Source organism: Rhinolophus ferrumequinum, chromosome 20, assembly GCF_004115265.2.
Source record: "Rhinolophus ferrumequinum isolate MPI-CBG mRhiFer1 chromosome 20, mRhiFer1_v1.p, whole genome shotgun sequence".
NCBI lineage: Eukaryota > Metazoa > Chordata > Mammalia > Chiroptera > Rhinolophidae > Rhinolophus > Rhinolophus ferrumequinum.
Window position 1 is genome coordinate 12,852,799 of NC_046303.1, and position 15,544 is coordinate 12,868,342.

The 15,544-nt window shown below is 43.6% G+C and overlaps 1 protein-coding gene across 3 annotated transcripts in view; it reads left to right on the top strand.

The window, feature by feature from the left end:
• CPVL (carboxypeptidase vitellogenic like) overlaps window positions 1-15,544 on the top strand; it is a 113,662-nt gene that overhangs the window by 20,679 nt on the left and 77,439 nt on the right. For all 3 annotated transcript variants that reach the window (XM_033088525.1, XM_033088526.1, XM_033088524.1), the window contains exon 3: window positions 6,761-6,879. In XM_033088525.1, coding sequence (XP_032944416.1) covers window positions 6,761-6,879 — 119 coding nt within the window. The remainder of the gene's footprint in view (window positions 1-6,760; window positions 6,880-15,544) is intronic.

A 15,544-nucleotide genomic window follows, 5' to 3' on the forward strand; every position in this document is an offset into this window, starting at 1 on the left:
CTGGTATTTTTCTTCACTTGTTCTATTTCAAATGCTAGTGATTTGATGTCACATATTATCAGAGTTGTGAGCTAAAAGGAGAGTTCGTCAGGGCCAGTTTATCTAGTTGTTGAGTCCCCGTACTTCTCTTTATAAGATTAGTACAGTGTCTGTCTAGTACTGGACACTTAATAAGGTTATTACCAACCTTAGAACTTACTATGTGTCAGTTACTGGTTCCAAGTATTCTACATAAACTCATTTAAGCATGTCGACAATCCAGGGAGGCATACTCATTTTAACATACAGGAAGCTAAGAAGAAAGAGAAGTTACTTGTCAGAATCCACAGACCCCAGAGGCAGGATTCACACCCAGAACCTGTACTCCCAGTCATGTGCTGACCCCCCTTACCTGGCAAATTACCCAGACATCCTACACCTCAGTTTCCTCATTAATTAGCTGGAGATGTAAGAACTTACCCCAGTTGCAGGGATATTTTAAGAATCAGATGAGAAAATGCAGGTGAAAACTCTTTATGCTCTGTAAATCGCTCTCTAAAAATTAAGTGTTTGTAAATGGGGTTTTCTACTCTTATTAGTAGTAGGAAAAAATGTTTCATTTGGTGTCAACAGAGACTGAAAGTTATGACCTGCCTCCACTCTTCATGCTTTTTCATGCTTCGGTAAATCACAGTGTAGATAAATTTATCATTCTGGACCTCAGTAGGCTCCTGAGCTATAAAATAGTATATAGGTGGCTATTCTGATGAGCTATTTGTAAATGGAAGCAGGGATGGTGGCTGGAGGGAGCTATGGGTGCAGGAAGCGTCTTTAAGAGGGTAGGAGATACCGTGTTTGGTGGAGGAAACGATCCAGCAGAGGGGGGAGGGCAACTCTTGGGGTGGGGGCAACTCTTGCTGGAGCACTTTCTTTAAGTAGTTGAGAGACATGGCATCTGGCACATAGATGGAGTCATTGGTGTTTGCTCTGAAGGACCAACTTTGTGCCCGGTCACAAGCGGATCGGCAGAGTTAATGCTTGTGTCTGGTGCGTTGGTAGGTGTTGCACAGGAGTGTGGAAGTGAGACTGGAAATTTTAGGGAAATGATCGTTTGAAAGATCAAAAACAAATCTATCTACTCCATATGGAAGTTTAAAATAAAACAGCCAATGTCATTGTTCTTTTTCTTTGTTTGGTATAAAACCAAAACAGTGTCGTATCTTAAGGACCCATTTGAGTCCTGTTCATCTCTCTTTTTCTAAAATACACATTGGTTCCATGTTTCACCATCTCTTTTCAAAGAAAAAGTGAAAAACTTTGATAATGTAGTCAGTGTACATTAGTGTACGTTTGATAACATAGCCAGTGGTCATATAGTCAGATAGTGTAGTTAGATAATGTAGTCAGGCTTTTTTAAAAAAAGATTCATTTTTACTTGCTGTAGAAGAGTCATGAGAAGACGGTAGCCTCCTACACTTCGGCTCATTCACTAGACTTATATGAAGAGGCAATCATCAATCCAAATTTACCAAACTTCCTTAATAAGTAGACACTACTGTCTTAATTATGTTCACAACAATAAACCAAAGCAAACCATTTAGTTTCGAGTTGAAAAGGAATTAAATACTCATAGAACCAACTCTACCAATCCACAGATGAGACACAGTTACCTGCCATGACTTGCCCAAGGGGATACAGATAATAGTAACAAACGTGTTTAGGACCCAAATTTTCTCTGTGATGTGCCTGCTATAGTTTGTTTTTCTTTGTTTAAGAAGCTTGTGCTTTACCGGGGTGACCAGATACACACATAAAACGATGAAGGACTAAGGCAGTGAATATTAAAATACTAAAGTATTGCATTTGAGTTCGGCACGCTGGAGATTTTGAGGAGAAAATGATCCCATTGGTTGGCATAGTCCAGGGAGACAGTAGTAATAGTAGTAAATAGTAAAAATCTCAAGTAGCTAGCATTTAGTTATTATATCCTAGTACCTAGCAAAGTGCGCCTATGTAATGGGCACGCAATAAAAATTTGTAGAATTTAAATTTTAGACCTGAATATGTGCCAGGCATTGTGCTTTACACACACCAGCTCCTTTAATTCCCAGAGCAACCCTAATGAAGAATGCATAATTATAGTTCCCATTTTACAGATGAGAAAAATGAGGCCCAGAGAAATTCAGTATCTTACCCAAGACCATTTAAAGCTAGTACGTGGCAGAGCTGGGATTAAAACCTATCTCTGCTAATTCCAGAACCCAAGGTACAAACCGCTGTGCTACGTGACTGGCTGCAGATCTGAGGGTGCTGACCAACATTTGGGAAAACAGACAAGGGCCTGTGCGTACTGAGTGAGGACAACGGCTTAAACAAAGGCATTACATGACAGTGACCCTGGTGTGTCTGGATCAGACACCTGGTAGGATCAAGTGAAATCCACCTGGGGAGATTGTCCACCTCCCTCTCTTTCCTGTATTTCGTGACTGTGAGTGTTGCAGTGATGGTCGTCAGCCATAGCAATGAAAAGATTTCAAGGGAGGTAGTTTCCTCTCGTCCTTTGTGCCAGCCCTGATAGATCACCGTCTGAATAGTGACAATACTTAAAATATTAAATCTGATGTAATGTCACTTTCTAATGTTCTGTTACACAGTCAGAATCTTTGATTGGAATTTTAAGTGGCTGATCCAAAATCTGGTACATCTGGGTATGCAAATGCAGCCCTGATAATACAATTAAGGATAATTTTATTCAAGTACTGAAACTTTTGGAAGCTCTGGACAGATGGGCAGTTTGTTTCCCTAAATCTCTCTTGTTTATTGAGTCTGTGAAAACCCGAGGAACGTGAGTCTTAATATTGCAATGGAACATTTTTGAGATAGTCATTCACTGAAAGACAAGGGAAGTTTCATTTTTCTAAGCCCCAATTAGCTGGTTTAGTTTCCTGTAATTGGAATTGCATGTTTACTTTCTCTGCAGCAAGAATAAAATCCCTACGCTCTGAAACAAAATGAATATAGGAGGCAAATTTTAACGTGTTTACATACACGGCATTTTCACACATTTTAAAGAATATTTTGCTATTGGGTCTTAATTTATTATCACTTAGGGTCTGGTAGTGTCATGTCTATACTGATGATGACCCTAGTCTTGGCGGATGTGAAATGCACCCTGATAAGCTGGTTTATGCCCTTTTTGGGGCACACTCCAATCTTTTTGAACATGGTACTATTACAAACACTGGTAACCGCAGTAAATAACAAGAAGGAAGTGAAATCGCTTCAAAGAAAACCTTTTTCCTTTCTTTAACGGGTTTAAACATTTGTATTGTGAGTCATGGTTCCAGGAAGAAAGAAACTTCTACAGGGGTGTATTTTCCATATTCCATTAATAGACTCTGGAAGGATGAACAGAATATTTGAAAATATAAAACAATCGTTTTAGTTGAAAGAATTTTTAATTATTTTATTGTGGCCTACTTAAAGGAAATTTAAAATTTGGAACAGGATGAACCAGTTTTCTGTGGGCCAGGGAAGTTTTTCAAAATTTCTTAAGATCTTAATAAGGCCTGCTTGCCTTAAAAGGTTTTTATAGAAATAAGCTAATTCTAGTGCATTGTCAGTGTGGCCTGTTTTAGTCCATTCGTTCATCCATCCATCCATCCATTGAAAGTATGTAATGAAAGTCTTAAGTGTGTAACTCAAGCATGCTATGTCCCCGGAAGTACAAAGGTAAACTAGAGAAATTCTTTGCTTTCCAAAAGCCGCTGATCTAGAAGGGAAGGTAGGAAATGTACCTGAGTAAACATAGGTAGCAGTGAAACAACTTTTGAGTCCTCAAAAGGGAGGGTAAGCATCTGAGTCATTTTCAGATAGATTGGTTCAGTCATCTCTCTTCCATACTCCATCCCCTCCAGCTCCTTTCTATTATATATTTTCTGTTTTTCTTGTTCTACTTTGACCGTTCTCATTTTTCTCTGTCTTCTTTCTCGAATCCTCTCCTGTTCACTTAGCTCTCTGTGTTTCACATCTCACTCATTCCCAACCCCTTACTTTTTAGTTCTCTGGCCTCCTTTTGTGAAGGGTGGGGGTCTCTGACTCTGAGAAGATTGATAGTTTTGTGAAAAAATATTTCAAAAGTGTTTTAGGTACAAACTTCTGGTTATAGAAGAAATAAGTCCTGGGGATGGCATGTACAGCATGGTAACTATAATTGATAATACTGTATTGCATATTTGACAGTTTTTAAGAGAGTAGACCTCAAAAGTTCTTATCACAAGGAAAACAAAATTGTAAGTGTGTGGTGACGCTGTTAATTATACTTACTGTGGCGGTCATTTTGCAATATATACAAACGTCAAACCATTAGGTTGAACATCTGAAACTAATATAATGTTATATGCTAATTGTGGCTCAATTGAAATAATGGCCCAAAACAAGTGTTTTAAAGCCTGCCCAACAATGGACGGTGATCTTTTCTTGGGCTAATTTGAGAAAGGAAGCAAAGAAGGGGAAAGGAAAGGAATGACTGCTGGAGGGAAGGGTCTGCTGGGTGGGAGGGCTGGGGGAGGAGGGCTGGCACACACGATGTTTCCCTAAACATCGCTCTTTTCTTTTTCTTCAAATCCTTCTCTCTTCTTTTTTCTTTGCCTTTTTTCTGGTGGGGAGGGTAGATCTCATTGGAAGAGAAGGGGAAGAGCTGGAGAAGTTAGATTAAGCAATTTTCACTGAGGGACCTGGACTGAGCCCAAAAAAGGCAAAGCCTTCCAGACTTCGGATGGCCTGGGATGTTGATAGTTATCCCCCACTTTGCCTGTGCCCTTATTTCATGTGCAGCTTCGTGCTATTGGTTCGTCTACCCGTTTTCATTTGATCCTCACAGAAAGTCCAGGGTGGGGAAAACAGCATCCCCGTTTTGCATAAAAGACAGACGCTCAGAGAGATGAAGTCACTTGCTAAGGAGCCTAGTTGGGCTGCAAACCCAGGTCTGTCCGACTTGGAAATCCGTGCTCTTCCCATTGTGCTAGCCCAGCGGGACCCTCTGGAAACTACCTGTTGTCACCTTTCCTATGTCCCCACCGTAGCCTCTGCTCCCAGGTCCTCCCAGTTCCCAGTCAGTGGATACGTTTCCCAGACAACAGCAGCAATGCTCTCTACAAGCCAGCCTCTTTCCTACAGGTTCTATGTGCGTGAACTCTTCAGGTTGTCCGTGTTTCATAGATGAGAGACTGGAGCCCAAAGAGGTTAAATATCCGCCTGTTAAAAGTGTCACAGAGCTTGTCATTAGTAACCCGAGAATCAGCAAAGCACCAGGGAAAAGGAACTGAGTGGTCCAGAGGAGTTTCCCTTCGGGAAGGCAGATCCATTTTAAAAGCAGAACTTGTGGCTCCAGAGCAGTGGTGTGCAGGGAGAAGTTTAACAACCAGCGGGGGGGCTTGGGCCCTGATTTGGAGCTCTGATTCCCTGAGTGTAAACATTCTCCCTGTGGCTTATTGCACCCTGTCAGTGATGTCACTGAAGGTCAAGTTGGTAAGACATGCGAACCATGGGTACTCCAGAGCCTATGGGCTTTGGCAGCCACCGAAGCACCTTTAGTTGATGGCATGTGTAAAGGATCAAGCTTCCTACCTACTCCTGCCTACTAAACAGTCTCCAACTTAAGTCTCAGACTTAAGTGGCTTTTCTTGAATGAGTCCTTTTTCAAGAAACTATTTGAGACCCTTGCTTTGTCACTACTAGAGAACTCCATTCATACTTCTCCTTCCACTTCCCTACCACACCCTGCGATTTAATTTCTGTTCTTTCTTAACTCCTTTCCAAATCACGCTTCCCCTTCCACTTACACCGCATGACTAATTCTCCAACAGAAGCAGCGTAGGAGGGTGGGGGAAGGAGCAAACTCTGCAGCCTGACTCCTCAGTTTTAACCTCTCCTTGACTGTCTGTGTGACCTTGGACAACTTACTTAACCTCTCTGTGCTGTACCTACCGCCAATGTAAAGTCCTCGGTACAGTGGCCTTTTAAGTGTTAGCTCCTATTAGTATTATTTCCTCCTGGGTGGCCGTGGTTTTCTAAGCATTCCCTCTTTCCCCCTCCTCGTCCCTGTCCCTTTGCTGCCATAAGAAAGCCAGGACCTCGGCCTCCTACGACTGTCCTATCTGGCTCCCTCTAAGTAGCCAGGCGGTCACCCCCAGTTTCACTGCCTGCCTCTCCCCACCGTCCCCAGCCATCCCGGCTTCCCACATGCCTCAACCTATTTCTCTGGATGGAAGTTAACAGGCCTTTTGCTTTTATGATAAGGAAAGTGTGGAGGCCTCCCATGGCTGAAGACTAGTTAGCTATGTTGTTTCTCTTGCAAGCCTCCCCGCTTTGGGGTCAAGTGACTTTATCCTGCCCTGGTCCTCCAGGTGGCCCAATATGAACACTTCAGTTTATTTTACTTTTTAGAGTGGAGCTGAGATTAGGCGATTTTTTTTTTCTTTTAATGAAAGTCTTATTATCACTCATAAAATATATTTGGGGACAAAAAATAAGTAAATAAAAAATTAAAAACTCTGAAAGATGTCACTGTCCTTGGCTCATTTATGTATGTCGAGTATATAGACTTGGCCAGGGCACGTTGGAATTTGCTACAGTAAGTACCTTTCTGCCAGTCCCCTTGTAGCCTTTCTGATCACTCCATCCCCAACCCAGCCCCTGGGAAAATGAGTCCGGGAGAAGATGGAGATGGCTAACCACCTATTATTTCTCTGATCCTTGGGTACATTTTTCTCCTCACTAGGGAGACAATTGAGTTCGGTCGCTCCTTTCTCAGGATCAAATGTGGAGAGTTACGCCGGCTACCTCACCGTGAATAAGACTTACAACAGCAACCTTTTCTTCTGGTTCTTTCCGGCTCAGGTAAGCCTGCCACAGCGCCCTAACGGAACACTGACACTCAAGAGCAGACTGCGCTGCTCCAGGGTAGAAATATTAGCCTACAACCAACCTAAGGCTGTATTTATTTTTAATCTTTTAGATGTTTTCTTCTTTTTCTTTTCTAAAAATAAGTGCCAGTGACTCGGTGTGGTTTTCCTGTTTATGTGCAGGAAACAAATGTTTGCGGGGAGGTCCAACTTTTAAATTCCGTACAGCCTTATTCAGAATATTAATCCTACCACCTTCTTCCTGCCATAGACTTCTTCCTATCTTTTTGTGGTTTTGTTCTAAAAATACCTGAGGGCAGGGATGGGCGAGATTTCTGAAGTTCACAGGTAATAGTCTTAATGGCTGCCCTGTCTGTGGGTTTGCTGGGCCAGTTAATATTCCTGCACTCACTCTTTCATATATCCAGTACCCATTAATTGAGCAGTACTACCATGTTTCCCCGAAAATAAGACCTAGCTGGACCATTATAGCTGATGCATCTTTTGGAGCAAAAATTAATATAAGACCTGGTCTTATTTTACTATAATATAAGACTAGGTCTTTATAACGTAAACAACATAATATAATATAATATAATATAATATAATATAATATAATATAATATAATTAATGTAATATGATAATATAATACCTGGTCTTGTTTACTATAATACAATATAATACCCGGTCTTATATTAATTAATTTTTGCTCCAAAAGACGCATTAGAGCTGATTGTCTGGCTAGGTCTTATTTTCTGGGAAACACGGTATGTGGAGACACAGAGGAGAGAGAACTGAACTCACTCTGGGCCTTTGGGAAAGGGATGGGGAAGACTGGTAATCAGGGATGGCTTCCTGGAGGAGGAAGCCACTCACCCTCTTAAATCTATAGAGACACAAGTGGGTATTCCCTTGTATTTTACCAATCCTAATTAATTACCTTTAAGGTCACATAGTTCTTCAGCATGAACAAATCATTTTAGGCTTATGGATACTGTTAGGGGTATTGGCAGGGGTACTGAGATGCATAAACAAATATTATACCACCGCAAGGTAATTTTCTATTTTTATTTTGCAAATTGGATTTGCTTTAGAAGCCAGAGAAAACAGTGAGAAAGCCGTCCCTCTGGAGGGTGGTATTTATATTTGCATATGATTTACATATAGCAATGCTGTATATATAATGACTAGATAAATTGCTTAATCTAGGGTAGTTTTCAAATTAAATTGCTTCTGTTGGTATGGTTGGGTTGTATTTTCTTGACTTCTCATTCCTGGTTTCCCAACCATGACCTCTGATCTGACATAGTTCACCACATAGTTGTGAATGGAGGGAGGCATGTAAGAAATGGTGAGGAATTCTAGATACTTTTGGGCTGGACTCATCGTAGTCTTCAGGCTGTCACCTACTCTGGGAAGACTTCCCTGGGCCCTAGATAGATTTTCTCATTTCTTCTTCAGTGTTACTGTTGAGTGTGGTAAATGAGGACCCTAGAGCATAAAATTTAAGGAAGGATTCACATGCAGCGTTTGACAAATGCAAGCTGGATACGTGACTATCCTCCAGACTCCTGCTGGTACCCCCCACTGTTGGTACCCAACTGGAAACCAGAGGATCAAGGAGTCTGGTCCATAGAGGTCTGCCTTCCAGGGCACAGAGCAGAGAATGGAACTCCAGGTGCAATCAGGAAAACATCCAACTATCCAGCACGTCTGTCTTAAGGAGAATTGATGTAAATTAAGCCAAGAAATATGACCTCATTCTAACAGGTGGAAATTTCCTTTGTGTTCTTGGAAGTCTCTTAAACTTTATGCCTTTCAGACACCATAGTATAAAAGTGTATTTTTGATATCGTATCTATCAATATTATTGAATACAGGTATTTATCATGAATCCCTTTGTATTAGTTTTCTATTGCTTCTATACAAACATTCACAAACTTAGTGGCTTAAACAACAATAACTTATTATTTCACAGTTCTGGAAATCGGAAGGCCGACACGAGTCTCACTGAGGGCTGCAGTCCTTCTGGAGGCTCTAAGGGAGAATCTGATTCCTTGCTTTGTGCAATTTCTAGAAGCTGCCGGCATTCCTTCGCTTGGCACCCTCCTCCATTTTCAGGGAAAATGGGTGGAATCCTTCTCCCATCGCAGCACTCTGGCTGACTCCATAGCCACTTCACTTTCTCTGACTTGTTTTCTGCTTCATTTTCCTACGGGGAAGGACCCTTGTGATTACATGGGGCCCACCCCCGCATTATCTCCCTACCTGCAGCTCTGTTGACTGATGATCTTAATTCCATCTGCAACATTAATTCCCCTTTACCATGTAGCTTAACCTGTTCACAGGTTCTTGGTATTAGGATGTGGACATCTTTGGGGAGACACTCTTCTGTGCAAAATGGATACCTGAAAAAACTTTGCCTATATTAGTGACTCTCAGGAATGTTCTCTCTCAGTGATTCTCACATTTTATTGTATTTAAGAATTATCTCCGAATTCTCCCAGGATGCTGACTTGTCAATTGGGACAGTCCATCCAATTGTAGAATTAACAGGTGGAGCACACCTAAGAAACCATCACTCCAGCCTGTGGGCCACCAGCCTGTATTCAGTGTTTCTGGCCCCCAAGTGGCCCACATTCCTTTTACCAGAAAGAACAACTAGAGCAGGCAACCCCGGATATAGGCAGTGTGTGGTCCCATGCACACACCTGGGATGAGGGCTGGAAAGGGGGGCTGGGGACACAGCCTGTGGGGATCAGCTTCCCTAATCCTGCTTGGTATTCCTCTAAGGGCCTGTTGGGGCTCAGCATCCATTGCAATCTCTGCCTCCCCCACCCCGACCCCAGCCCCCAGAAACCTGATTCCTTACTTTCTCTTCTGCTTTGGTAGCTGTTTGTGATACCAGTAAGTTCCTTCAGTAAGTTCCTCAATGACTTTTGCATATTGAGTCTTCTTTAGTAATGATTCAGATTTGTGAAAACAGGAATTAATGGTGAGGGAAGTGATCAAATGAAAATAAAACAAAGACCCAGTCTTTTCTTAGGTTGCCGCTGAGCAGGTTAACAGCTGTGTGCAGAATGTAGGTGATGCCCTGGGGTAGTAAAGCTGGTCAGGAAAATGGGCTTAGGCTCTGCACCCTCTCTTGGTTGCTAGACTGAGGTCTAACCCCCCCACTCACTGCATTAAAAAATGACTGAACTGTTGGGGTTCCCCCCTTAATTAAATGAAGTCCTAGCTATGCATCTCCTGATTGGGTTATGTTTTGAGGGGATTAGTACTGTAGGCCTAAACACGTTCTAAGATGATCCCAGCGGACATAAACACCAGGCCGCCATGACAGGAAGAAAGATGCTTAAGCACAGAATATACTATTGAAAATGACAGACTACGCTTCAGGGAAGAGAGGCAAAGATGAAAAGACAGCACCGCTGACAGCTGTCACCCTATGGCAGCCAGGATGGATTGTTCCAAAGCCTCCTTACCAGGGGCCCCCTGCAAAGCCAGGTCTCTGAGGCCCCAAAGCAACCCTTCCTGCTGAGTCAGTTGGGCTATAAATGACGGAATGGGCCAGTTTGGGTAAAGGAGATAAAACATGTGAGAAGCAGCAGCAGTGGTCACCCAGATGGGAGAGAGTTCCTTTCATTTGGCAGATATATTAGTTCCTGGCCTGTCTCAGGGAAGCAGCTGATATTGTCATCCAGAGAGAAATGACCCTACAGAAAATGAAGGTAGAGAAAATAAGAGGTCCAGGAAGGATGCGACATTTGTAATATCCTCTGTGTATTTTTTTGGGTTGCTCTTTGTCAAATTAGTTTTGTTTTCCTGTTATTTCTGTGAGATTCCCCTGTTATTGTATACAAATCAGTGCATAATGGATTCTAGAACTTGAAATTGGTGTGCAGTGGGGATACAATCTGCAAGAGAAATGAATAGGCATTTTGTATGAGATAAAAACTATAATGAAGCCAATAAAAATGGAACAGTTATAATAGCTATTGTTAATTGAACACTGACTCCATGCTAAACGCTGTGCATTTTTGAAACATAATCCTTAAAATAACCACACGAGGAAGGAATTATCCTCATTTTATAGATGAAGAAGGTTACAGAGATTAAATCAGTAGCCCCAAGTTGCCCAACAAGAGATTGGCAGAATTGGAATTTAAAACTAGGTCTGGGGTGGAGAAATTCTTTGCTCTTGTCCAGCATGTGATGATCGTGAGAAAACAGTCACGGAAGGTACTAGACTCCAGTTGTTACAGGTAAGGCTCTTGAGTTAGTCAAGCTTGCATGAAACCTTGGCTCCACTGCTCGTGCCAGATGTGACCTTGGGCATATTTTCTTCACTTCTCGGAGCCTTGGTTTGTTTTAAAGTGAGGCTCAAAATACCCACTTGACAATGGTTCTGAGACAAAGGAGATAATGTGGGAAAGTCCTTAGTTTGGGGCCTGATCCATAGTGAGCAGAGTTGCGATTGTTATTATTTACACATTATCGCAATCCTTATCATTATTAGTTTTCCTGTGATAAACAGACGTACTGTACAGAACCGAGCCAAGCCCAGTGTGGGAGGTTAGAGAAGACGGGAATGAGAGGGCTATTCCAACACGGGAGGAGTTGAAGGCTGGCCAGGAATGTGGATTCATTGCTTACTGGGTGAGGAAATCACAAAGTGAAATTGGGGTTTTTCACATTTAAGAAGATAAAAAGGCGTAGAGATTATTATTTTTTAAAATTAGAATCCTTCTCATTGGAAAAAAGTATCCAATATTTGACTTTTCGGTGGGAATGTAGAAAATCTGTTGGATACATTTAGCCAAAGCCTGCGGATTATTTCTCTCGAATGTCATGGAGCCCAAACCTGAGATTTTTGAGGGTAGGCCTAGGCCCCTTCACTCAGGACCCCGTCTTGCTCCTCGGGCCAAAAGGAATAGCTGGGATTCCTGGAGTCTGAGTATACAGTGACTGAGAAAGACCAGTGTCACGTCGAGAAGTCAGGCTGGGGTAGGGTGCGGTCTGGGGCACCTGGAGGCAACATTTGAGGTGTGCCCTCCCTCAGGATCATGCAGGTGCTGACCCTTCTTAACCAGACACCAGGAAAATCAGGAGAGCACAGGATTAGGTTGGCACAGTCCAGAAACCCACAATCCATGCAAGGGCAGTGAACTGCTCTGCTATCCCTGGGCCAACGCAGAAGGCCTTCTCTCTATGAGTGGGATTGCATGTCCCCGAGAATACCTGGAAGCCTGCAGGACCGTCCACTCTGGGGGTGAAGGTGTGGAATCAGGCCCCCTGGGCCTCACCTGTGCTAGGTTCACTCCCCCCTCTGGATGGCAGAATTTCCTGGGCAACAGTAGAAGTGGTAGAGGGCAGTGGCTCTCAGACTCGCAGCTGCTCCTCAGACATGCCTGGGGAGTTGTACAAATATGAAGCTTTCCTAGCTCAGCGTCCAGCCCCTCCCAGTGGAGATTCTGATCCAGTAGATCTGGAGAGGGCTCAGGGATCAACATTTCTAACAAGCACCACAATGATTCCAGTACAACTAGTCGGAGGGCTTGCATTTGGGAAGCGAGAACTAAAGGCTAGAACACCAGGGTTCTCGTTCTACGTCCACAGTTCCTGGCTATGCAGCTCGGGACTGGGCATTCGTACTCTCGGGGCTTCAGATTTCTCATATAGAAATAAAGCTGTTAAGCCTAGTTGATTTCTAAGGTCCCTTCTCAATCTTACATTCTATGGCTCATGAGTTTTAGCCAGTTTGCCTACTAGACATGCCTGAATGTGCAACCTCAGTGATAAAAACATTCAAGCAGTGTAAGTCAGGGTCTGGATTGAATGAATGAGCCCTTGAACTCGTGGCACCTGTGGTAACTAACCTCCAAGGTAGTCGCCAGCGATCTTCCTTTCTTGGTCTGCATGGTCCGGTGTAAGTCCCCTTCCATGTTGAATCCAGGCCGGCCTTTGTGGCCAATACATCATAGCAGAAATGACGGTGTGTGACTTCCAAGGCTTACACCGGGCAGGGCTGCTTCTGCCTTGGTCTCTCAGCTCACTCAGTCTGAGGGAAGCCGGATGCCATGTTGGGGACTGCTAAAGCCTATGGACAAACCTATATGGAGAGGAGGTGAGGCGTCCACCCTCCCGTCAACACCAACCTTGGCTGACGTCACCTCGCCCCAGTCAAGCGTTCAGATGACCGCAGCCCCAGTTGATAACTTGACTGCAACATTCTGAGAGACCCTGAGCCAGAACTGTGTAGCCAGATATCCCCAAATGCCTGACCCACAGAAAACATGAGAGGTAATAAGTGATTATTGTTGTCTTATGCCATTAAGGTTTGGAGACATGTTATGTAGCACTGGATAACTAAGACAGCCTCTTCTCATATATGCTTGGACTGTGACCGTGCTATCTTGGGACAACTAGAACTTCGGGTGTGGTGACTACTGTGCCAGGTTTTTATGTTTTTTTGGGGGGTGGTTTTGTTTTGTTTTTCCCTCTTAGCTTCAATTCTACCCTCTTACCTGATTTAAGAGTTTTAAACGTGTTCCTATGCAGCTAATATGATGTTAAGCTTTGTCAGTAGAGGGCGCTGGAGGGACATTGTAGGAGGAAGTTGGCTTCTCTTCCTGTTCCCTGTCTGGTGTTTTGCTTTCTCTTGGCCCTACTGCCTACTTTGTCAGGAATATGTGTGTGGGGACATTCAGAGACTCTGCCTTAGCTGGGGACCCAGACCATGGAGACCCTCGGCAAGCATATAGCCCTGGCTCTGTCCCAGTGATGCCCACCTGGCTGGGGCCCTGTCCACACAGACACCACACATCTCAGGCCTTGCCAGCGCGACAGGCTCCCTACAGCTCATTCCCCGCCACAGCCCTCTCACGAACCTGGACCACCTAGGCCCTGCAGGATGGTTTCCCACAGCCCACGCATCACACACACTGTGCACTCCTGGTTGCATGCCTCCTTTCAAGCAAGCGGGCTCCCAACATCCTGACTTCCTTTGCACTCCCTACCCTTCCAGCCACAGCCCGCTGTCCCTGGAGGCCTTTCCTACTTGTCCAGGGACTGTTGGCCATTTTTAGGCTGGGGACCTGTGACCTTCTCGGCCACCCAGTGGGTTCTGCTCTACCTTCTCCAACAAGGTCTGTACTGTAGCCTTGGGAAGGGCCCCAAACACCTTATGAGTTCGTTCATCCTGGGCACGCTCTCAGCCCAGGTAGTCTTTAGAATTCTCTTTACATATTTATGGCTATTCTCCCATTATAATGAATACCTCTTTATATTAAAATGTCCCTGTTCCTGGGTGGACACAGGAAGCCCACCCAGCATGCTGGTATTTGCCCAACTACTGAGGATGTAGCTCCTGGGGCATTCCAACTCCAATCTTGCCCATGGCTGGCAGGGGCCACAACAAACACTGAAACTTGTAACAGAATTAAAGGTCAATGTTTCTGGGTTAAAAATAATAATACCAATTTAAAAAAAATAGAAAAATTTAAAAATTAAAATTACTGTGTGGTTTCTATCTCCCGATTGCACCCTAACTGATATAGCCACCCCGTTCTAAATCCTTCTCTCCTGCCTGGAGACCCCAAGGGCGAAAAGTGTGGTCTGGCCTAAGGAACCAGGAAATGAAGAGGCATCAGGAGCCAGAGGAGCCAGTCTTTTTGTCTCAGCCTCATTCCACCCAATGCCACAGGATCACCCATCTGTACTGTGTTCTTCTTTCTGGGCAGATCAACATGTTTTGCTTCTCCAGGCATTTGGCAGAAGATGGCTTACCCACAGTTTCCAAGTTTACCTGTCTTTGGACCATGCAATCAACAGAGATTAACTAGGGGGAGAGTGTGATGGGCCAGTTTGGGTCAGGTGTTCTTTCTTGGTAGAATCAGCTAAGGCTGCTGGTGCTGTATCATGTGACATAAACATGGCTAATGGGCCCTTTCTATTGTTAAATAAATGGAGTCAGTTCTTAGAGAAGTGGGTGTGTGCTGGACAGATCTCTTAAAATATGTGTCACCACAGATGGCTACAAATCCATTTGTCATACAGCAAAGATTTGGAGGTCACAGACGTTTGTCTTTGAACTTTCACTGTTTATCTTCTCTGTACTATGTACTTAATGGCATCAGGGATCAAGAAGAATAAAAGGTAGGTGAGAGAAAACCAGAAGAAAGTAGCTAAAAATGATAAATTATAGGTCATTCCATCTATCGGCATATTTGAACTCTGCAGAAACCTTTGTGTGTGCCTGATTCCCTTTGAGAAATGAAAATTTAACATAGAGAAGAAAGTAGCTAACTTTTTCAGACATTTCTTTCTTTGCATCAAGAAGGGTAAGTAGGTCCTTTTCTCTGCGATTCTCCACCGCCCCCCCGCCCCCACCTGCCCATTGCCTCTAAAGTTCCGCTTTCTGGCAGGGCACAGAGAAGCCATAACTAGGAAGGAAAAAAGGTGAGAAGGAGTCTCATGGAGTGCAATCTGCCTCAAATTAATGATATAATTTAAGAGTCAGTGGGAGCTTAGAGTGTTGTAAGGAGGCCTCTGACAGAAGAAAGTTTGCAAATGTTCATTTTCCATTGGTAGTGTGGTGGCAACAATCATAGTATAGGAAGATTTAGTGAGTGGTCAACACCAACTACTGTAACTAAAA